Raw genomic sequence first — 23,860 nt, forward strand, 5'->3', positions numbered from 1 at the left:
AAGGTGCTAATTATAATGTTTATATGGATGCAATAGAAATTAATTTAATATTTATGAGGTAAAGTTTAAATAAAAATAAATGAAAGGGGTTCAATGAAAATTTACAACACAGTTGGCACAAAAGACAAAACCAGTGGTACGGGTACCACGGTGGTACCGTAGTTGGATCCTTAATTAAAATAGTAAATTAAAGGGGGATCAGGCTACGGTGCAACTGTGGCACGGTGCCACTGTTGCACCTAAGGGGAATCCATTAAAGGGTAAGCACTAAATCCAAATTCATTAATTGTTTCTGAAACAAGGAATGGTGGCGTGCTTTCTTTGTCGGCAACAATGAAACAAAGAGCTGGCAAATTGACGCGACCATTACAATAACGAACATGCATGGAAGAGTATATATGTCAGGAGAACAGAAGCAATCTTCACCTCGAGGGAGGATTGCATTAGAATTTATTTATTTATTTATATGTTAAAGTGTAGAATAAGGACAAAAATCGATTTCATGGGGATTGGGATGAGTCGGATGAGTAGGGATGGCAATTGTACCCGCAAACCCGCAAACCCGCAAACCCGCCCAAACCCACCCGCCAAAACCCGCCCGTTGCGGGTAATTTTATCCGTTGCGGGCGGGTTTAGTATTATAAATTAAAACCCGCACATGGATGCGGGTGGGTTTGGTATTAACCTTATATCCGGTGGATACCCGCATGGATATCCACCAAACTCGCAATATTTTTTTCAAATATTTTTAGTTTAATTTTAATCTAAAAATGTATAAAGAAAATAATGTCATTAATTAAATTACCAAATAGCCAAAGGCTCAAAGTTGTGTATGTGTGTATGTGGCCTATATCCTATTCTAAAGTCATAATCTAAAGAAAACTAAAGGCATTTTCCTTCGAATTAGTATTTGAAAATATTAATCTTAATTATTATTATAGGCATTGTGTTGGATGGGTGCTTATGGTGGTGAATGAAATGAATATCTTCTCTTGGAGCTTGTTTTAAATGATAATATGAAATGTAATTATTATTTTTAGATACTAGTTTGCGTTTTTTAAATGAATTTGTGTAATTTATACTTAAATTTGAGAATTTGTGTTGAATTGATGTGGAAATTTTAATTTTTCATTTACATTATTTAAATATAAAATTGAGTATGTTAGATGAAATTTGAGGTTATTATTATAAATTTATATATTAAACATTTGTGATTTTAAATACGGAAACCCGCAAAAAATCCGCCGGATACCATTGCGGGTTTGGTAATTGTTAAAACCCGCTGCGGGTGGGTTTTTGTAAAAAAATTAAAACCCGCTGCGGGTTGCGGGTGGGTTTGGTAATTTAAATTTTGTGCGGGTTTGGGTTTGGTAATGGCAAACCCGCTGCGGGCGGTGCCCATTGCCATCCCTACGGATGAGAGTATATAACTAAGCCCAATTTTATTAAGAATTTGACGATTTATTTTTTTATTTTTTACCTTGTTCTTAAAAAAATTAATCTCAATCACATTTTTTTATTTATAGTGGACCCTAAACTCATAGAGAATTTTATCATCCTTCATTATGAAAAGGAAAAATGGAGTCGGAGATATCAATGTCATAAAAATGAAATTCAAAATAATAATTGGTGAAAATTCACACATCGTATGACTAAATTCATGATGATCATATGCTAATTATAATGCAACAATAGCGTTGATCAAAAGTTTTTTGCCCTCGCCAAATCTAATGACAGGGTCCAATTTTGAGAAATATTTGATGTTTTGCTCAAGTCAAAATTCAAGTGAAATTTCTTCTTTGGTAGGAAACTCGAAAAAGGTAGAGTAACAGAAATGTGCAGCAGCAATGGAAATACAACTACCGTCCAAGGATTGGATGAGAACCTTACAGTGTCAACCACTCCAGAAACGAACAACGAAGCATGGAACACTAAAAGAGTTGGATGAATCAAGCTCGCGCCAACCTGGAAAAGGAATTTAGTAATAACGATGAGTTGATACAATTGAAATTGCACAGCATGCCTTGCTGCGAAAAGCAAAAAGTTTCTTTGAGCAGATTAACATGCATGAGATCAAGAAAACTCACATATTTGTCTGCTCCAAAGGTCAAGATAACAGTCTTGTGCCTGGTTTAATTTCTACTGTTGCTCCCAATCCAACAATTTAACTACAGATCATCTGAAGCATTTATTTGATCTATTTATCAGAATTAGACGTGTCTTGTGACTCGAATCCTTAGAAGTATTAGGCCGAATCAGGGCTATGAATAGCAAATAACCACACTCTGCCTTGTAGTAAAAAAAATACTTAGTTGTTTTGGTCCAAGAACATACAACATCAAGGTTTGCCGCCCAAAAAAAAAAAAAGAAAAAGAAAAAGAAATCAACAAAGTAAAGTGAGCAAGATGATAAGATAGTTTAACGGAAAATTAAATGGAGTTACTGCTAGCACATCGAGAAAATTAAGATTTGGGTCATCTAATTTCACGGAGGGAATTTTCAAGTTTAGTCAACTTTAGCGATAATAAATCATATTATATCATCTATCTATGGCCTAATCTAAACTTGAACCTGGCATAAACTTCAGCCACAAACGAGGTTCAAGGTCATTATGACTTGACGTAAAATGCTAAAAGTTTAACATATAATAATATAATGTGAACTCAAAGATGGATGAACAGAAAAAGGAGAGACATTTAATTGCTCGGCCATCATATTAACTAATTCGGCGTCTGACTTACCGCATTAAATTAAGCTGGAAGCACATGATAACTTGCCTGGTGTGAGGGAGCTATAATTTCCGAATTAAGCTAGCTCCAAGTTGCCTCATCTGACGCTACCGATATATGCTAGTCAGAAGCAAACATCGACACGAGGCATCGATGTTTACGTATAATGCCAAACATCCGACAGGTGTTTCACGAAACGGACAGGTTGTCCAGTGAATCTTCTCCCAGAAATAGGATTGTATATATTTTTCAGGAAAGTCCGATAGTTCAGAATTCCATGTTTGCAATGACAACTGTAGTAAAAAGACAATTTGACCCACTACCCCATATTAGCTGAAGTGTAACACCCCCTAAATTTAGTTCCAGGATATCTAGAACAGCCAAAAATCCTGACGGTTTTATAACATCACTTCCCAATGCTCCAAACGTCGTCACCTGATCGGCTGATTCCTGCTTCTTCGTTGACTAAAAACTGTTCATTTCTGAGAGCACATGTATATTTTGAAATTGTGCAGCTTCAGTTATACATATTCCCCACCTTCATCTCTTCCTTTCACTTTGTTACTGTACTAACATGAACAACCAGGTGCCTTGGAATTTCAGTGTCGCTAGTGGGGACAGCGAAAAGGGGCAATCCTCCTGAAATGAAAACAGTTTTGATTTTCTTAAATCTTCCGCCAGTCAGCTGCCAACTTCTTGGCATCAAACTTCCCATTCATTGGATACTGACGTGGATGACTTTTCAGACGTTTTCGGGAACTTAATGGACGTTGAGCTTTCTGCAGCATCATCTGCACATTTCCCTTCTAGCCTTGTATCAAAGTTGGAGACTAGCTCCTGTGAACATGATAAGGGTCAATCGAGTGGGATGGTGAAGAAACCCGATAAAATTGTTCTCCGAAAGTGTCTATGTGATGTAAATTGTATAAACTGGTAGAGCTTTTTTAACCTTTTTCTTTCATTTTGTAATATATTTCAAATTGTCTGTAGGCAACAGAAATATCAGAAGGGATGGAGAGTGTAAAGGAAGCTCATATGAGTAAGATAGTAAGTGGAGCAGAGGATTACAACACCAGCAGCTTAACGTTAAAGCTTGATGACATGCCTGCCAGCTGGAACCTGGAGGTTATGTAGTCTCTTGCACACGTGAAGATTAGTAGAGTTTGTTATAGTATTCTTATGCTTGTTAAATCAGTTTTGGTTAGTTATAATCAGCTGATTAGCACTTGCAATTAGTTAGAGAATTTGTTTAATTACTACTCTTGTATATAAATAGAAGAATGTACAGATTCAGTTCTTTAACGAATTGAGATAATAAAACAAGAAAAACAGAGTTTGAGAATTCTCTTATTTTCTCTTAAGTTTCTCAGCTTCCAACCATTATTGAATTCTAACTGAGAGAAATCCAGATAACCGGCCTAAAAGAACGCGTTCAGCTGAAGTACATAATCAGTCTGAGGGGGTGAGATTGTGGAGAAAACTTCATCTTTTACGGTACTTTTGTTTTCTCTTCCTTATTTCAATCATCATTTGTTTTGAAATTTCAACAGAGGAGAAGGGACCGGATCAACAAAAGGCTTAAAAGTTTGAAGGAATTAGTACCCAATTGCAACAAGGTAACAGCACCAACTCATTATTTCGCTTTACTTCTCCTTTTTTGGATTTTTGATTTGAACCAGAGCTTAGCAATTGTGGTACTCATAATTGATGAACTTAACAACAAAGTTCAGAATTAGCTATTTATAGTTCAATATGTTTGATTCATAATTGGTCGGAGTTATGTAAAACAGAATCAAATGGATATAGAAGACTAGTGCTCGCTTCTGTAGGAACAAAATGAGAAGTGTCATTGTACTTGGTAGCTGTGAGCCACTCTACAGTAGATGCGGATTTAAAGCCTCAGCACCTCAATCCCGAACTTATACTAAGTATTTCAATAAGTGGCTTTTTAGCATTCTCTCAATTGTATTTGTAACCTACAGTCAACTAACTGAGTTTGCTTATTTTCAGTCTGATAGAGCTTCCGTGCTGGATGATGCTGTTAATTATGTTAAAGCCTTAAGGCATCAAGTTGAAGTAATCTCTTTTTTAATATTAATTATGTGGGTGTATATATATGACTCACTTTCTTATAGAGCTAACATGCTGTTATTTATCATGTTAATGTACATAAGATGATGTCAGCTCAGGGAGGAGCCATATTCCAGGCTCCATTGATGTCACCAAGTGGGTATCAAAGTACAGAAGTTCCCCAGATTTCCCCAAATGTGCCCATTAGTCCAAAATTAGGAATGGGCAGTGGCATTGGGCCGGAATGGTTGACATGTGTTGTTCAGCTGGTCATCCCGTGATATCATCGGCTCCCTCGGCGGCTCGGCCAGTCTGCATCCTTCATTAGCAGCAGGTGTAGGCTTGCCACTAATGCCTGCATCCAGAAATCTTGCAGTCTCTCAAATGCAAATGCCATGTGTTCGTTCACAACAGTTGCGTCCATCTGTTGACACATCTGCTATGCCACCAAAGTTTGTTTTGGGTCGATACTCTCCTGCCTTTAACTTCTCAAATGAAGTAGAATCCAGTTCTAAAACAATGCCAGGCACTTCCAACAGGTGCATATAAAGCTCTGTTCTATAATAAATTCTTTTACTTCCACCTCTCAGTTTCTATTGATTTTTTTGGCTTTTTGATAGAGATTTTGTAAACAGGCTCTGCATTCATATCCTCAGCAAGGCCATTGAGCACTTGGTTTTTCTGTAATACATATTATAATGCTCTTAATATGCAATAAGATTCTATGAATTTATCCTGAGTTCGAATTTAATTTTGCAGGATTATCGCCCATCTGGACATGGTTCAAGTTCTACAACGCTTATGTAGTGTCTCAATTTTAACTTAAAAGCAGATTTGCAAGTCGTTTGAAATCTAGGACTCCGGATAGTTTGCCCTTGCTTTCACTTAACCAAGCATGTTTCTTGATTTGCACAATTTCCCAGGTTCCAGTTCAACCATCCCCACACCTGGATCGAAGCTGAATCAGAGTATAATGCCAAAGTATCTCGAGATGTTAGCTATGTTGGTGGTAAATTTTGTGGGGAATGACAAATGTAGAGAAATACAACAATAATGGTGGAACTTTATTATGTAAAATAATGTGTTTACAACTAACTCTGTATGTAGGAAGAAACTGCAGAAATTTTGTGTGCTTCAAGGCACGTTACAAATGTCGCTTTCCTTAAGACGTTATTTGCCCCCACCAATTGAGTGATGCACATGGGTTAAACAAATACGCCTCCAGGATACAATGAAGCACTTGTTTGTTTGCTTGCGTTGTGCATCGACGAAAGCAAACTAGAATACTCTTGAATGTTGCAAGCCTACCAAGAAACAATATATTGTTCCTGCAGAAAACAATATATTGGAATGTGAATGCACAAAATAAATGAGTGTTTTCTTCCTACATACAGAGTTAGTTGTAAACACATTATTTTACATAATAAAGTTCCACCATTATTGTTGTATTTCTCTACATTTGTCATTCCCCACAAAATTTACCACCAACAATCTTAAGACGTTATTACTACAACAATGGCACCAAGTTCATCTCTTCGACAATTTGCAGTAGATTTTGTCAAATTGGAGCGGTTCGATGGTGGCAACTTTATTCGTTGGCAGAAAAAGTTGCATTTCTTGTTAACAAGCCTCAATGTGGTCTATGTTCTCACAACACCAAAGCCTCAAGAACGTGAGAATGAGACATTAGCGGAAACCAGAGTGCGACATAAGTGGGAGCAAGATGACTACGTGTGTAAGGGACACATTTGCAATGCCATGTCTGATACTTTGTTTGATCAATATCACAACAAACCTACATCAAAAGAGATATGGGACTCATTAGAGGCTAAGTACATGATGGAAGATGCCACAAGTAAGAAATTCTTGGCTTCTAAATTTTTTAATTATAGAATGGTTGATAATAGACTCGTGGTTGAACAATATAATGAGATTTTGCATATTCTTGATCAATTCAACCAACATAACATGAAAATGGATGAGTCTATTATTGTCTCTTCAATTATTGATAAACTTCCTCCCTCTTGGAAAGACTATAAGAAAAGTCTTAAACATAACAAAGAGGAAATTAGTCTGGATGGCTTAGGCCAAAGTCTTCGTATTGAAGAGGAACTCAAGCTTAATAGTCTTGAGGATCAAACTACTATGTCCTCTAAAATTAATGTCGTAGAGGAAGGGAAGGAGTTTAAGCATTCTAATCACCCTAAGAATAACCAAAAGAGAAAGTTTGATTCCAAAGAGAGTCAAAACAATAAGAAGAAAAAGAAGGGTACATGCCACCACTGCGGAAAACCTGGCCATTTCAAAAGAGATTGTCGACTTCTGAAGAAACAAAAGGAAGTTTCGAACACAAATCTTGTGGCCATGATATCTGAGATTAATGTTCTTGAAGATGATAATGCATGGTGGATAGATTCTGGTGCAACCAAGCATGTATGCAAGGATCGTAGCCTTTTCAAATCTTATAAAGCAATGGATGATGGAAGTGTTCTTTACATGGGAAATTCCTCCACTGCAATAGTTAAAGGAAAAGGCAATGTGCAACTAGAGTTCACTTCCGGAAAAACTTTAACTCTTACAGATGTTTATCATGTTCCTGAAGTTAGGAAAAATCTTGTATCTGGTAGCCTTCTTAATAAGTTTGGCTTCAAACTTGTTTTTGAGTCAAACAAGTTTATATTATCTAAGGGTGGTACCTTTGTTGGGAAAGGATACATGTATGAAGGAATGTTTAAACTCAATATCAATAATATGAATGTTTCTTCTGCTTATATGGTTGATTCATTATCTTTGTGGCATAATCGTTTAGGACATGTGAATGTTAGAAGATTGCATGATATGGCTAATTTAGAATTAATTCCTAAGCATGAAAATGATATGCATGAAAAATGTAAAGTATGTGCACAAACTAAAATCACAAGATCTCCTTTTCCAAAAATTGAAAAAACATCTTCTTTATTGCATTTAATTCATAGCGATGTGTGTGATATGCATAGTAATCCTTCTAAAGGTGGTAAAAAATATTTTGTAACATTTATTGATGATTTTTCAAAATATTGCTATGTGTATTTATTACATTCTAAAGATCAAGTGTTAGAAAAATTTAAAACTTATAAAAATGAAGTTGAGAATTTTTGTGACACTAAAATTAAATGCCTTAGATGTGATAAAGGAGGTGAATATGTTTTTTTTTATTTTTGTGAATCTGTTGGCATTGTACACGAAACTAGCACTGCATATACTCCACAACAAAATGGTGTAGCTGAAAGGAAAAATAGGACATTAATAGAAATGGTTAATGCTATGCTTTTTAATGCTGGGCTTGGTAAAGGTTTTTGGGGTGAAACTATTTTAACTGCATGTCATATCTTAAATAGAGTGCCTAATAAGAAAACAAAGGTGACTCCATATGAATTATGGAAAAAGAAAAAGCCTAATCTTTCTTATCTAAGAGTTTGGGGTTGTCGAGCCATTGTAAGACTACCAGAACCTAAGATAAAGAAATTAGGAGAAAGGGGCATTGAATGCATATTCTTGGGATATGCAGAGCATAGTAAAGCTTATAGGTTTCTTGTAACAGAACCTAATAGCTTTGTTGAGATCAATACTATAGTGGAATCTAGAGATGCAATATTCTATGAAAATAGATTTTCCACTATACCAAAAAGTATTGATTCTCAAGAGAATGATAAACAAATAGAAATTGGTCAAAAGCGTGATGCTAATAATGAATAAAATCATTTGAGAAGAAGTAAAAGAATAAGGACTATAAAATCTTTTGGACCAGATTTTATAGTCTATTTAGTTGAAGGGACAAGAGACTCACAATCAAAACAGACCATGATCACATCTACTATGGAGTCTGATCCCCTCACCTATGAAGATGCAATGAAGTCTCAAGATGCTGCTTTTTGGAAAGAGGCCATTAATGATGAAATGGACTCTATTGTGGGTAATAAGACTTGGAAATTAGTTGATTTACCTCCTGGCTCTAATCCTATAGGTTGTAAATGGATTTTCAAAAAGAAGAAGAAAGTTGATGGAACAATTGAAAGATTTAAAGCAAGACTAGTAGCAAAAGGCTTTACACAAAAAGAAGGCCTTGATTATTTTGATACTTATGCACCTGTTGCAAGAATTGCTACTATTAGAGTCTTGATTGCTTTGGCTTCAATTTATCAATTTGAAATCCATCAAATGGATGTAAAAACAGCTTTCTTAAATGGAGAATTAGATGAGGAAATTTACATGAAACAACCAGAAGGGTTTGTTATGCCAGGACAAGAACATAAAGTTTGTAAACTAGTCAAGTCTTTATATGGTCTTAAACAAGCTCCAAAGCAGTGGCACGAAAAGTTTGACAAAGTGATTGTCTCAAATGGATTTAATATTCATGAATCTGATAAATGTGTCTATAGCAGATTCAATGGAAATAAAGGTGTGATTATTTGTTTATATGTAGATGACATGTTAATTTTTGGTACTGATAGTGAGAGCATTGAACTCACTAAATTATTATTGTCATCTAATTTTGATATGAAAGACATGGGACTTGCTGATGTGATTTTGGGGATTAAAATTATAAAAAATGTGAATGGCCTAGTATTGACCCAATCACATTATATTGAGAAAATTTTAAAGAAATTTTATTATTATGATTGTAAGTCTGTGTCAACACCTTTTGATTCAAACATAAGACTATATCCTAATACTGGCATATCAGTATCCCAATTAGAATATGCACGTATTATTGGATGTCTTATGTACGCAATGACTTGTACTAGGCCTGATATTGCTTTCGCTGTTGGAAAGCTCAGTAGATATACTAGTAATCCAAGCCAAGCACACTGGCAAGCAGTGTACAGAATTCTAAAATATTTAAAACATACAATGGATTATGGTATATACTACACTGGATATCCTTCAGTTTTGGAAGGATTTTCGGATGCTAGTTGGATTACTGATCGAGATGATCATACATCCACAAGTGGTTGGATTTTTAATCTTGGTGGAGGAGCTATTTCATGGGGCTCAAAGAAGCAAACTTGTATAGCAGACTCCACCATGGCTGCAGAATTTGTAGCTTTGGCTTCATGTTGCAAGGAAGCTGAATGGTTAAGGAATTTGCTTATAGAAATTCCTATTTGGTCTAAACCAATGCCTCCTGTATCTATTCACTGTGATAGTGAGGCAACTTTATCAAGAGCATATAGTCAAATCTATAATGGAAAGTCTAGGCACATTGGTCTAAGACATAGTTATGTAAGACAATTACTTACAGATGGAGTAATCACAATTGACTTTGTGAAATCATGCCAAAATTTGGCAGACCCCTTAACTAAAGGCCTTGCAAGGGATATTGTATTTAAAACTTCTAAGGGGATGGGACTGAAGCCAGCATCATCTTATCACCAATGATGGAAACTCAACCCAACACTTGAAATATCAAGATCTTGGGTTCAATGAGCAAAAGTACATCATATGTTGTGATAACAAGCACTATAATATTTTTAGATGCGTTCCAAAGGTTAGTGCTTGATACCTGTAACATATGGAAAAAGTTAAGCTACTTAGCTTTTAATGGACTTATAAATGTTTTAGTTACAGGGACATTTTAGATAAGTCCACCTATGTGAGTGTAGGAGGTGGTGCCGCTTCCTATGTAACTTGGCTGGTTACTAAAGCGCTCATGAACACAGGATATAGACACAGGGCCAATCCACGTGTCGGCTAAGGAATACTTGAGAATTTGAAAACTTATGTGTGAGATATATCCGGTTAGTCGATTAAGGTCGCTGGTTCAAAGCTTGCCTACCATGCCACCTTGATTAACTTTGATGCATTGTCACTAAGTGAAGGTTCAAGTCCAAAAGACACCTTCATCTATGCATAAGTTTTCCAAGCCTGTGCAAGATAATTTTTCAAAATTCATTTATTTTGAAAATTTCCAACAAGCTATACAGCTAGAAGTTGGGTTGTTGAGGTTTTTGAAGTTAGTTGATTAAAGAAAGCTTGCTGTAGTTTGCATAATGGTTCATTTTCTTGGCTTTAAAATCTCAACTGAAACACCATTAAACTTACAAACTAAATCCAGCTTGATCATTGAAAATTCTAGGCTTTCATGAACAAACGACTCTGCATATTAGCTAAAATGTGACGTAGCATCGGCTTTGGCGTTTGTACATGGGAGTTATTTGATCTACTTGATAAAGAAAAAGAAAGAGAGAGAGAGAGAAAGAAAAATTCCTGTGAAATAAATTAAGTTTATGCAGAGGACTTGGAGGATGAAAAAAAAAAAAAAACTGAAAATATATTGGTTTAGAATTGTTATTCAGTACTAGTTCCTCTTAGATGTAAAGCATTGTTGGAAAAATCATACAGAGTTACAGACTACAGCCCTGGAGAAAGTTTTGGCACTTTTAACTCGTCAAGCTATTTCCAGGGTAATTACAAAATCCCTTGTTCACAGATACTTCTTTTCTTTAGCAGATGCCCTTGGAATCTTGTCAAGAACTTTGGAATTGAAATCGTTAAACAACCTCCACATGTCTTGAGTACTTTTAAAGGCAAGATAATCCACCTCCCCTTGAAATCGCAAATACAAAGCCGGTAGTGCTTCCAGGCACAGAAAGCCTTTGATTCCAGAAACAAAAACAAACGTTAAGGGTATAACAACAATACAACTGCGGCGGAATATGCAAGAAAGTTCCATCTTCTTACCGAAATATAGAAGACTTAGAGAGCTGACATATTCACCAACAATTGACAGAATCCATAGAGAAACCAGGGTCTGATTAAAAGCAAACAAGTGCTAGGAAAATTTTCCTTAAACCACAAGAAAAGCAAATACAAGAAATGAAACAGTGAAGGCAGGATTTTGATACCAGAATATAGAGCTTTAAATTCTCCCCACATGAAATATCATAGAATTTCGTCAGTAAACAGTTGACATTCGCAAACAGAGATGTGCATGTCCTATCCGACAGCCTGATTTCATCAACTGTGGGTGGACTCCTGAAGATCGTAAATATATTAATTTATTAGTAGTCCTCGACCCACAATTACTTAGTGAAATAGAATCACTAGTTGTCAAGTAGAAGATGGCTTTACATGGGGATTAGGCCGGCTGCTTTAGACCAGATGAAGAGGGTGATCATAATGAAACAGAGGAAGTAGCAGAGAAGAGTAATGAAATTGTACTCAAGAATCTCAAAAAGGAGCCATATAACCGTCACCACGACTAGGATTGCTGCTGATAAATTCCTGTTCTTCCATAATAGCATGTCTGCAACTGCAATATCAGACCATGGCATTATAAAATATAAAAAGTGATTTCTGAGTAACAAAAAAGATACTTATTTCGAATAAAATGGAAATAATTTACGGGAGACTGCATTCAAGATTACCAGTTCCTCCACCGAGGATATCATGGAGAGGCCTTTGAAGACCAAACAAACACCCGGACATAATTATGTTCAAATCAGTGTTACAATTTTTAACTGATGCCTTCACAACAATCTATCATATCAACTCCTCCTATATAAGGTGTTGTAATTCCAAGCTTTGAAGAAAAGAAACCAATTATATCAAGAAGAAAAGAATGGATTTGGCATGTATGTGAAGGTTGCATCACGTGCCCAAAATGAACAATAATAACTCACAATAGTTAGTTTATCCACGCATGTAGAGAATCAAAAAAGCATGCTCAAGAGATTAATTACCATTAATATTTTAGAAAGTGTTTTGAACATTTTAATTAATTTGAGTCATTTTCTGGGTATTAATGCTCGTGGGTTTAGCATGTCTGATTTTTATTAATTTTTTTGGGTTATTTATTAGCATTCGTGGGCTTTTGCCCCAAATCGCTAGTAACTGTTAAAACAGGCCCAATAGTTTCGACGACTTTCGTAGTCGACAAGAAAGGAAACAGACCCGCCACAAGTTCAATAAAAGGAAGATTCATCGTGCGCTAAAACCCTAGAAAGTTGTTTCTTTGACTTTGTTTGTGAATCTCTTGAACCTTGAAACTGCAATGGATCCTCAGCCAGAGCCAGTCAGCTACATCTGTGGAGGTACGTATCTCTTTCTAAACAATTACATTTTTTATTTTTTTATTTTTTTGTTAGCAATTAAAACTCGATCATGATGCTTGTAACCGAAATTTGTAGATTGTGGAATGGAGAACACGCTTAAGCCAGGTGACGTCATCCAGTGCCGTGAATGCGGTTACCGTATCTTGTACAAGAAGCGCACCCGCCGAAGTAATTTTGTTTTTCTTCTTCTTTTTTTTCCTTGTTGATTTTCATCTTAAAAAAAAAAAAACAAAATTAGGGTTTTATTTCAAAGGCGAATGTCAGATATTTGAATGGTTGTTCTATGACTTTGGAATTTTAGGTATTTAGGAAAAAGCGTTGGCTTGAATGATTTAATTAGTGGCAAATTTTGAAAGAGTAGTGGAGGTGGCTGTTTTCTTTTTAGTATGTGAAGGGAAGTTGCGGCAGCATTGTTGGCGGCAGTTCTCTAGCAGTTTGGTTCGCTATGTGGTGAATTAGGGCTTTCAAGAGTGTATTAATTGGATGTTCGTTAATGTTGTAATTGTTATGCATTGAATACATACCCGCAGGGCAAAATCGCGTTCTTGACATTATATAGAGGCAGGTTGTTCGGTCTTGTGAATATTGGGCATTTAGTTTAGGTTTCGTGTCTTTAGTGATTCTTCTTTAAGGAATAGTTGATGATACCTCCAATTTGCACAATAATGTTCTTTTAAGGATGGATGGCAAATAGCCTAAATGCATTTCACATTATCATATCAGCTTTGTTCTCACCTATCTTCTTTTTATTATTGGTTGAAGACATTGGAATAACAATGAAATTAAGCTTTTGTCTTAGTCGTTGTGCAAGTCCAGCTTTAGACAACCGAATTATTCTGCCTGGATCTAATCTTCTGGCACTTAGGTGAAAGAAAAGCTTTAATTACTTGTGATACTTTTTATTCATATGTTGCCAATCTGTGCTGCAATTATTAATAATTACCTCTTTCACTGGTACTGGTCTTGCATTTTTTTCCCTGTTCACCTGTCACATTGCATTGCTTAGTGATCAAACATTTGTTCTTATATGAGCATTTTTCTTCTTGCAGTTGTTCAATATGAGGCACGTTAATGGGGAGATGTGGGTGGAGAGCCAATGCCTATGAAGCATAACCAGCTGTCTTGCAAACTGCCAGTTTCGTTGTAGCTTCTCAGCAGTTCACTGTGGTTTGTGTGGTGATTTGTAGAATAGCTGTAATGAACATTCCATGATGCAAGTATGTTGTGTCTCGGGCACATATTGTTTCTAAAAACTTCATTGAAAGTAGATATAAACTGCAAAAATAGAAAGCTTGTTGTGTTTTAGTCGCCATAGACAAATATATGCTAACTCGTATGGGGTTTGATTTTCTGGTGCGGTGTCACTCCTCTCAATTCACGAAATCATGGAATAGAGTTTGTCATCATACAGTAATGGTTAAAGATGTTAATAAAAAAACATGCCGAAGATATAATGAAGGGGATCTTTTGTCAGGATATGATCATTTCACCAGCATTGTGTATATTCTGAATAATTGTGAACCAGTATTTGTTACTGAAAGATCAGTAAATAGGAAGTCGACAAGTTAATTTTTTGTTTTTCCCAACAAGATAATTTTTGTTTTTTCCTAGCTATTTCATAAAAGAGTGTAGTGCGTAGATTTTGATAAATACTTTTCAAATTTGAAATTCAATCTGAAACCTAAGAAAATAGCAATTGAAAAAATTATCACATCCATGGGGAACCCTTGGTCTCTAGGAATATCTGCGGTAGGGATGCATTTAAACAAGTGGTTTCCATTTGTATATATCCCTTCGCTCAGATTTTAGTGAGCATGGAAAGGGTTAAGGGCTTGTTAGTTAAAGAGGAAGAAGAAGAAAGGGTAGCATCAGGCATCAGTAATTGGTTTATCATATTGGTTGAATGCGTTATAATCAATAAGTGTTCACTGACTGAACCAGTTTACTTAATTGTAAATTTGTAATCGGTGGGCACGGTTGCAAACTAATCTAGAGCGGCATTCAAAGCCCAGCTGGCCCGTTTCGCTTAAAATCTTCGATGACGACCAGTGAGAGAAACAGGCTCTAATTTCGCCCCTTTTGGCACTAAGGCACTTCATCAGAAGTTTATTGCGGCTTTGGAATTGTTACTGAATGCTTTTAATTTTAGAAATAGTAAAGTGTGAAAGACAATGAAAATGTGAATTTAAAAAGTATATGAATAAACTTGACCTCGGTAAAATTTCAAGGGCGTGCTTTAGCAATATTTTTAAAGAAACGTGGGAGTGTTTATTGTAATTAGAGCCTCGTTACATCACATCACCGAAAGATGATTTGCTTAGCTTTGACTAACAAAATGGATTAACAATGAATTATTTGGTAAATCAAATGCTAGTTTGACATTTGCGTCCCGCTTTTGGCCCCAGGTTTGGGCACGCCAGTCATCAAAAAGTTGTTTGAATTGATCCTGTTTCAAACCACGCCAAGAAATTTTTGGGCTTAGCGATGGGGAGCTTAGACGTACATGTTTATGATTTTAAATCTTGAAACTAAGATAATTTTAAATTGGCTTAAAAGTAATCTAATTTCAATGATTCTGACTTAAATAAAACAAAATGAGAGAGACGACACACACCCCTCTAATCATGTTATGGAAGCATAAATCATGATAAGTACGTACGCTTTACATTAATTGTCCTTATGATCAATGCATGTGTACATACGTGAGTTACATGATAATATTCACAGCCCCATGTTATTTGGTAACTCAAACAACGTGCTATTCTTTTTTTAACTTTTAAAGATTTGGATTAGAAAAATAAAAGCGGAAATTATACCAACATCAGAATTCAGAAGCTTTAAGATTTGTCGCCATTGGTCCAATTGATTGCCATGATGATATCATGAGAATACGTATCATGGGTGCAAAGAAACATCAAGAAAAAATCAAATACAATTATTAGTGTCTAAATAACTGGAAGAACGAAGGTGAAAGATACAAGTATTGGGTATTATAATTAAAAGTGTCAAAAACTTAGGTTCCTAATATAGGCATTGTTGAAAGATAATGAAAACAAAGCCAAAAGAAATTAACCAAAGGGCGTGCTGGAGCACCTGCCCCACGCACACCACAAATTCATTAAGTATGCTCACCGATCTTTGTGTTCTCAAACCTCCATGAAAATTTATGCATGCACTAACACTTTAATCATAATATCATATGATGAAAGAAAAGTGAACAATTCCCATGCGTCTCGTCTACTATAAATAGCTCGTTGGATCTTCACCTAACTGCATACTCATTTGGGCCAATTGGGTTATATTCAAGTGATCAAAATCACCATGAAGATTTCATATGCAGCAATTTGCATTGTGTTTGTTCTGCTTCTAAGTGAAGCAGAATTGTCTATGGGAGCCATGACTTGCAACCCGTTGGAGCTGAGCCCGTGTGCCAGTGCAATCACTGGTGCAAATGCCCCCTCGGCAATTTGTTGCAGCAAATTGAAGGAGCAAAGGATTTGCCTTTGCCAGTATATGAAGGATCCAAACTTGCGAAAGTTTGTAAACTCTCCTAATGCTAGAAAAGTTGCTACCGTTTGTGGCTCCCCTTTTCCCCGCTGCTAGGCATCTGATTTCATTTGGGTTCTTTTGCCAAGTACTACCTTGTCTGTTTAATGAGTTTGTGTCACGGGGTCACCCTGAATGTGGTTTTTGCCTTTTATTTTTCTTGTGTTGTACTTGCATTATATCGTTCAGTTATGTGTTCAGACTAATTATTATTAAGAGATAATAGAGCTTTGTTTGTCTGATATCTCAGTACCATTTATTTTTTGTTTTTTGGAGGTATTATGCCAAAGCATTTCCTCTTAGTTTCAGATGTACTTCTTTTGCTCTAATATTCTACAGTTGTTTAAAAAGAATGCTTTTCAAATTTCAACTATATATGGCAAAGACATTCTTAAAATGAATGAATTTATTTTATCAAAACAATATACTCAGATGTGTACATCCCCTCTTAGTGACCAGATTCTTCCCACGTACTCTTACAACGGACAAAGAATAAGTTTAAAACTTGCTCCTCCGTGTGTAGATCAAAGTTTCTCTTGCTAAATTATTGCAAGTTGATCATATTCTACTCTGAACTATTGAAAATCAGAGTCCGTCAAGTGACACAAACCAAGGCACCCCAAGTAACGAAACAACTGAATCAGCATTATTGGTCGTTAAAAGAGGCAAAGCCAAAATAAACAAATTGGCATAATGGCTGGCAAAGCCCAACTCATATTTTTAATCGTATTTAAAGTTCATGAAAAATACCCGTGATATCTAATGGGTTATATGAAATAAACAATCTCGTGCACTTCCCTACCGTTAATTGTTGACCTCTACAGGGCTGTATTGATTTATATTCCTGGCTTGCCCCTGCAGAAGCAAAATTGTACTTCCCTACACTTGCATCATCTAATATCGTTCTTGTATTCCGTTCTGCTCCTTGCAGAAGCAGAGTTGTCAATGGTTGTCAACGGCAGCTATTTGGAGCTGAGTGCATCAGCCAATGATACACCAGAAAAACCGCCGTACCAAGCGACATTCGATATAACAATTGCAGAAGCACTGAAACATGACACTATATATTTCCTTTCTAACGTTTAAAACGATGCAACACAATACATATATATGCAACTACTTAGTTGAAGACCATATATATATGATTTTCATCGATGTATATTTCCCCCAATAACAAAAGACACCGAAACTTTGTGAATTAATCTACACAGACAATAATTAAGCTTTCTCAAATTCATTGCCAGGTTGCTGCTGCTGCATAGCCATGCCCAGGCCTTCATTTCGGTGCTTCTCCCATCCACCAGTATCAGCCCTTGTGTGAGCCCAGTAATAAAGGATTGATCCTGCCAGCGACAACAATGTTAAAGCAGCCCCAGCAGCAAACACGCCTTTGCGTAGAGTAGCACAAGACAAGTCACCTCCACCAAAGATTTTTCGGTATTTGGTGTGGTATGCATTCCTTGCTGAGCCAGCCAATAAGCATGCCTCGGCCCCCAAAAAGCTAACCCTGATATCATTCCAATTTTTGTTAGTGAGAATCTATACAAAAATATCACCAAACATGTAAAACACAATCTAACATTTCACTCACTCTCCACCAAAGAAGGAAGTGCAAATAGAAGAACCAACATGCACAGATCAAACTGAATCAACCAATCACAGTCACCCATCTCATGGACCTAGAACAAAAACCTTCTGTTGTGGAGTATGTTCGTCAACTAAGGAGCAAAACTTCCGATGTTAAGTGATAGCGAATCCCTAAATACTAATACATTCAATCTTGTCATGTCCAAAAAAATTTACCCCAAATTACAAATTACTGTAGAATTTATTTTTGTTGACCTCGTCGTTAAAATACACATCTAATACTTTGTAATACACGCCATTATCACATCAATTGAATGCCTGTAAAATGGACATATTACATTTTAGTAGTGGACCAGTTACCACCCAAACCAATCAAAGCTTTACAAAACAGTATCAATCTCCAAAAGTCTGAATTAACCAAAAGAGACTGCCTAACCCTATACAAAAATGAGCACAACACATACTAAATCCCTAAAACTCCCCTCCAATTATGATTAATGAAGAAAAATGAAGTGTCCTGGAAATACTTAGTCACAACACCAAAGCGAAGCTAAAAGGTGAACTGTATCCCACTGGCCATCATAACTGTCCCCTCTTGACTCTTTAAAGATTCTACTGTTTCTTTCATTCCAAATCACCTCAAAGAATGCATATAACTTAAACCTATAGACACACAGATTAAGGATGACATGAAACCATGTTTTCGAAAAGACTTGTATGAATTTTTCTAATAAAACACAGAAAAAAGAACAAACTCTCATATTATAAGAGGCACAGCACTTTCACTAATCCGAGGTCATCCATCATAAAGCAATAGGCAATGTAAGCAAAGATTCCATAATTGAACTGTTATCGATAACATTGATGGTTCATATGACAGAAGTCACAGAAAAATGATGAGCAGTTGTTTTAAAGAGGTTTAAGAATTGCATAAGAGTTTTGTAGAAAAGCACTTTTCAGTAACAACGTCGTCTGTGAAAGCATTTCAAGGAGCTCCTTCAGATAGCTCTTTCAATTAACGAAAATATTTTCATCTATTTCAATTAAACATTTAAAAATAGATACCATATCACTATCAATTATAGCTGAAATTTTTTCAACTATTTGTGTAATGAAAGTCAAAACGATAAGAACATGTCAATCCACCAAACCCCTCTGAAGTCCAACTATTAGCAAATCATTTCCTCTAATACAAGTAAGTATACTACCGATAACAAATATAATAGTAACAAAAAAGAAAAAAAAAATGGAGCGAGGGATAAAATAGTAAATTTTACCAAGAAACGATGAAGAAGAAAACGGCCCAAGTAGTGGAAGAGGTGCCAGTGACAAGCCCTTTACCGAAGCAAAGACACCTAGTAACGCCGTTAACCACCGCTTGACTTATAAGCAGCAGCCCAAACGCCGATAATCCGTAAACCGTCGACGCGTCCGTACTGTACACGCAGTACGTCATCTCATCGTACTGATCCGGCACCACCTTAGCCTTCAAACACAAAAACACCCAAAATATCAGCGACCCAGAGAAAGACAAAAATAATTTTCCAAAAACATATGTGTATATATAAAATAGAGTGAGTAAAGAGTACAGTGCTACGGCGTCGTTCAGCTCCGACAGCGAAAACGAAGGCGATGAGGTGGAGGGCCGTCACGACGGCTACAATGGAGACTGACATTGCCATTATCCTGTGTTGTGCTGATTTTTTTCTCTCTCACAGTGAACCGTTTCTCTCTCCTTTTTTTTAGTAAATATATAAAATAGTTGAAAGATATTTTTATAAAGAGAAAATATTATTATGATTTATGCAATAAATCTCTGCTTTTGAGGAAGAGTAGTTTTTTTTTCCTCCCCCCAGCTTGCTTTTAGACTCTTTGTGAGGCTGCTTTTTTTGGATTCTGCTTTGGGTGCCAATTTGTTTCACCCTCAGCGGGATAAGTGAGTCATCATTACTTGCGAGGAGTTTCGATATAGTGCATCCGGGACCACGATAGATCTAGCTAGGTGAGTGAATGGCGTATTTGCAACTGTCCTGTGTTCTTTAAAATTAAATAATTGTAATGACGGTTGCCGAATCCCGAGTATTATTAGTTGGAGCATGGAGGTGTAGGTTTTGTGCGGTGGCGTTGGGAGCAGATAAGTATGTCTAGTCAGAGTGGGGGGACCATTATACCGACTGCGATTGGCAAACGTGTCCGCCGAAATAGCTGGAGCCCGGTTGGCTTGTCGGAAAGAGCCCATGTTTCCCGGTCTCGTTACCGGCTATAGCCTGTCAATCGCAACCATTGGGCTCTCGCCAAGTCCCACTCGAATAGAAATGTCAAGTTGATGGTGTGGGCCTCACCCTACGTTCATTTTCTCAGAGACTCAACTTTTAAGACCCGTTATGAATTGTAATTCCTAAAATACCCCTACTAAGCATATATTAAAATCAACACTATCGCCATAAAATTTTACTCTAAAAAGATTTTTTTTTTTTATAAAATGCATAAAAATCATACAGTCTTAAATTATTTTCTTTTTATTATATAGTTTCTATTTTCAAAATCATAAACTCTTAGTTGTTTCTCAAAAAAAAAAAAATTTCTAATTAAAACTTAAAATATAATATAAATTTTAAAATAGGATAAATGAAAAAAATTAAAAAAATTTATTTACGCATTTAAATCGAATTTTAATTTTAAAAATAAATGAATTAATTTATCTTACGTTATTTAAGTAATTTGAATTGAAAAAGAGTTTTAAAGAGAAATGGTGGAAAGACCTACTCATTCTCTAAACGCAACTAATGAAGCGAGCGATCCAAATTCCCAAACTTCTTTTACATTATTTCTGAAAAAAAAAAACACCATAGAGTTTGTTTAGCATATTACGGAAACTTTTGGCGCTTTTTCTTTTTAATAATACAATTAATATTTTACTGTCATTTGCTGGGATTCGAACTCGCTGTCTCTTTCATGAATAAATTGTTACAATGGGATTTGACACGTTGGCACCATTTGACATTTGCAAAATGATAATGGACATAAAGACGTGTGTATGTGGTTTAAAATAAACAATATCTTCTTGATGATTAAATTCCAATTAGCGTCTATTTATTTAGATATTCTCAAACATATGTTTCTCAAAAGATCAACGCATCAACTTTATAGCCCGTTTAAGAGTGTGGTGAGGTAGCTGGGCTGCTAAAGCCCAGTTACTAAGGTATTTGTTAACATTTGTAGCTGAGCTTTGGCAGCTTAATAAATTTTTTTCTCAACTTCTATTCTATAGTTATAACTTTTACTCCACAGCAGCTGCAGCTTAAAAGCTACAACACCTCACTCCCAAACACACCCTTAATCTTACTCGTAAGAATGGCATTGCAAGCAAACACTAAACCTGTTTAGGGTATTATAAGGTAGAAGAGTAATGATAATCATATTAAATTTTTATCCTAAACAATGTGATATATAATGTATCATTCATTAAGTAGTTGACAACTTTTAATAAGGTTTAATTAAATTAATTGTATTATCTCACCATCTAATAGATGAATGCCAAAATTATTTGGGATTCAATTTTAAAATAAAATTTTGATACATGTACAAAACCATGATGGATTATGTGCCCAAAGCGGATAACATTTACTTGGATGTGGAACTCAGGCTATTACAATTGGTATCTAAGTTGACTCATGACTTGATGTATGGATGGATATGTTTACGATATGATTTTGTTTTGTTTTGTTTCTAATTACTTTTACGAGAATTAATATGAGGTCCTCAAAGGAGAAAATATGTAATATCTCACATCTCTAACAATTGATTTTTAAGACTAATTTATAAGTTTTGGATTTTATTTTTCTTAACTAAGTAGATGCATTTTAAGTTATAAAGTCAATAGCAAAACTTATTTGTCCAAAGTGAACAATATCTACTTGATTATTAAGCTGAAGATACTATAATTCTATCGCACTACAAATCAAATTGATATATGGACATTTAAACTTCAGTACTTATCAACTAACGTATGCATGCACATTTAAGGAAATATGAAACGACTTTTCATCTTCTTCAACCGATACGAACGAGGATAAACTTAGCCACAACCTTTGATTAGATAAGTTTTCCTTAATTTTCTATTATATTAGTTTTGAAAACTTTGAAAATTTCTTTCAAAGGTAGCTGAAGAGTAAATAAATTGAGAAGTTATAAATGTTGAACTCTGTAATATTTTGAGAATATATATGTGTGTGTATTGACAATTTAATTATGGAAGTCATTTTTAACTTTGAATTCGTAATGATTCAATTTCACTTTTTGGATTTTTAAATTATACAGTATACATTGAAATAAAAAAGCAAAACGCTCCTCTTGTTTTATTCAACTCCTTTCTCTCTCACAAACCACAAATAAAAATTTAAACCTTGGTACATTTCAGTTTCATCAAACTAAAATCTTATAGATTGTTCTTATAAATGAATTAAGGCCCTTGTAACACACATCATAAATTTGATAAGCATTCCCAACTCCCCACAAATTTTATTACTGTTACCTTATATTTTCACAACCGTTAAATTTTTGTCCTTAAAATCAAACGCTTGTTATTTACTTATGTTTGGTACCTTATTTATGTAGGGTAACAAAATCCATAAATTTAGCATGATTAAATATCAAGCATATTCTATTTTAAGATTCTTCTCTTCTTGTCTTGATAAGTTTAAATATGGTATAACCTTATCCAGTTCATAAAATAATACCTCATTGATAAACAATTAGGTAACTATAAACATATATTTTTGTCCTGGCTGGAGACTTAAATTATAATGGATGCTATCACTTGATCAAAATGAGGTTACATAAATCAAATGTCTTATGTGTGACAGCACATACATTATTTAAAACTTTTATATTTTATTGCATTTGACGAATCAATAAATGATGCCTGTATTAGCTGAAGCAACTCCATTCCTTAAATATATGAATTTTGTCGTCAAAAATATAAATTTACTTGTATAAAGATGTAAAATGAAACCATGTCGTCGGCAATGACGAGTGATATTTTTTTCTATATTAAAAAAAAAATCTAGAAAATTCATTTAGATAACCAATCGAAATTATTCAATTGGTAGCTAGAGAGTTGTACCTACTAAATTATTTCATCCAGTCATTTGATTTTTTTTTTCCTTTTTCCAAAATGAAAGTTTTAGACTTATAACCTTTTAAAGATTGAATAATTAAACTGCTTACAACCAATCCGAACTTTTGTTTGTATTATTTGTTTTAGGAATCGTGGGCATCATTATTCTTATCCAAACAGTCTAAATAAGGCTGCCAATCCTTTTGCATACCTCAACATAAGACAAATTTTGATGACAATAATCCACCAAACAAATTATGCATCTTGTTTAATTAATTTAGACATGTGGAGTAAATAACTAATGAAAAAAAAAAATACTTGATATATATCCGATCCTGCAGTATTTTAATTTTTAAGCTTAGCTTTCACTTATAAGCTAATGTTTTATTTCTTTCGAGAGATGCCCAATTAAGTAAATTCCTCAATATATATGTATATATAGTAATATCAATTGTACAACAAAATATAATTAACAAAACTAATCAAAATAGCCACTAATAAAAAGATTAAACGCAAAAATATTCTAAAATAGAAAAAGAATCAATCAGTTATTTCAAACAAAACCTCATTATCCATTAAATCTAACACGTCGGAATATAATCATCAAGTTTTGACTTAACCTACGATAACGCCAACAAATAAATAACAAAAAAAGAAAACAAATTAACAAATCCCATAATAACATGTGCATAAACGCGGCGACTAGACTCCTCAAT

At 35.1% G+C, this 23,860-nt stretch overlaps 4 protein-coding genes across 5 annotated transcripts; 2 read left to right on the top strand and 2 right to left on the bottom strand.

Moving 5' to 3' along the window:
* Positions 1 to 11,145: 11,145 nt before the first annotated feature.
* Positions 11,146 to 12,325, bottom strand: LOC18053125 (reticulon-like protein B14). Of its 2 annotated transcripts, XM_024191792.1 has the most exons (5): positions 12,206 to 12,325; positions 11,910 to 12,090; positions 11,684 to 11,813; positions 11,520 to 11,589; positions 11,146 to 11,432 (listed from the first exon to the last, which is right to left on the bottom strand). In XM_024191792.1, the coding sequence occupies exons 1-5, from the start codon at positions 12,264 to 12,266 to the stop codon at positions 11,263 to 11,265; spliced, it is 612 nt and encodes a 203-aa protein (XP_024047560.1). In that variant the 5' UTR covers positions 12,267 to 12,325; the 3' UTR covers positions 11,146 to 11,262. The 2 variants fall into 2 exon arrangements, with proteins under 2 accessions (XP_024047560.1, XP_006448404.1); XM_006448341.2 differs by lacking the exon at positions 11,520 to 11,589.
* A 386-nt stretch (positions 12,326 to 12,711) lies between these two features.
* LOC18053126 (DNA-directed RNA polymerases II, IV and V subunit 12) lies at positions 12,712 to 14,368 on the top strand. The gene is made up of 3 exons (XM_006448342.2): positions 12,712 to 12,871; positions 12,968 to 13,060; positions 13,942 to 14,368. Exons 1-3 carry the CDS (start codon positions 12,832 to 12,834, stop codon positions 13,962 to 13,964), a joined length of 156 nt encoding a protein of 51 aa, XP_006448405.1. The 5' UTR covers positions 12,712 to 12,831; the 3' UTR covers positions 13,965 to 14,368.
* A 1,815-nt stretch (positions 14,369 to 16,183) lies between these two features.
* LOC18053127 (non-specific lipid-transfer protein 2) lies at positions 16,184 to 16,653 on the top strand. Its single transcript, XM_006448343.2, has one exon. The coding sequence runs from the start codon at positions 16,214 to 16,216 to the stop codon at positions 16,493 to 16,495; it is 282 nt and encodes a 93-aa protein (XP_006448406.2). The 5' UTR covers positions 16,184 to 16,213; the 3' UTR covers positions 16,496 to 16,653.
* An 828-nt stretch (positions 16,654 to 17,481) lies between these two features.
* Positions 17,482 to 20,035, bottom strand: LOC18053128. The gene is made up of 3 exons (XM_006448344.2): positions 19,615 to 20,035; positions 19,303 to 19,511; positions 17,482 to 17,945 (listed from the first exon to the last, which is right to left on the bottom strand). Exons 1-3 carry the CDS (start codon positions 19,705 to 19,707, stop codon positions 17,657 to 17,659), a joined length of 591 nt encoding a protein of 196 aa, XP_006448407.1. The 5' UTR covers positions 19,708 to 20,035; the 3' UTR covers positions 17,482 to 17,656.
* Positions 20,036 to 23,860: the final 3,825 nt, after the last annotated feature.

Source organism: Citrus clementina, unplaced genomic scaffold (genome assembly GCF_000493195.1).
Source record: "Citrus clementina cultivar Clemenules unplaced genomic scaffold, Citrus_clementina_v1.0 scaffold_2, whole genome shotgun sequence".
In the NCBI taxonomy this organism is placed as follows: Eukaryota; Viridiplantae; Streptophyta; class Magnoliopsida; order Sapindales; family Rutaceae; genus Citrus; species Citrus x clementina.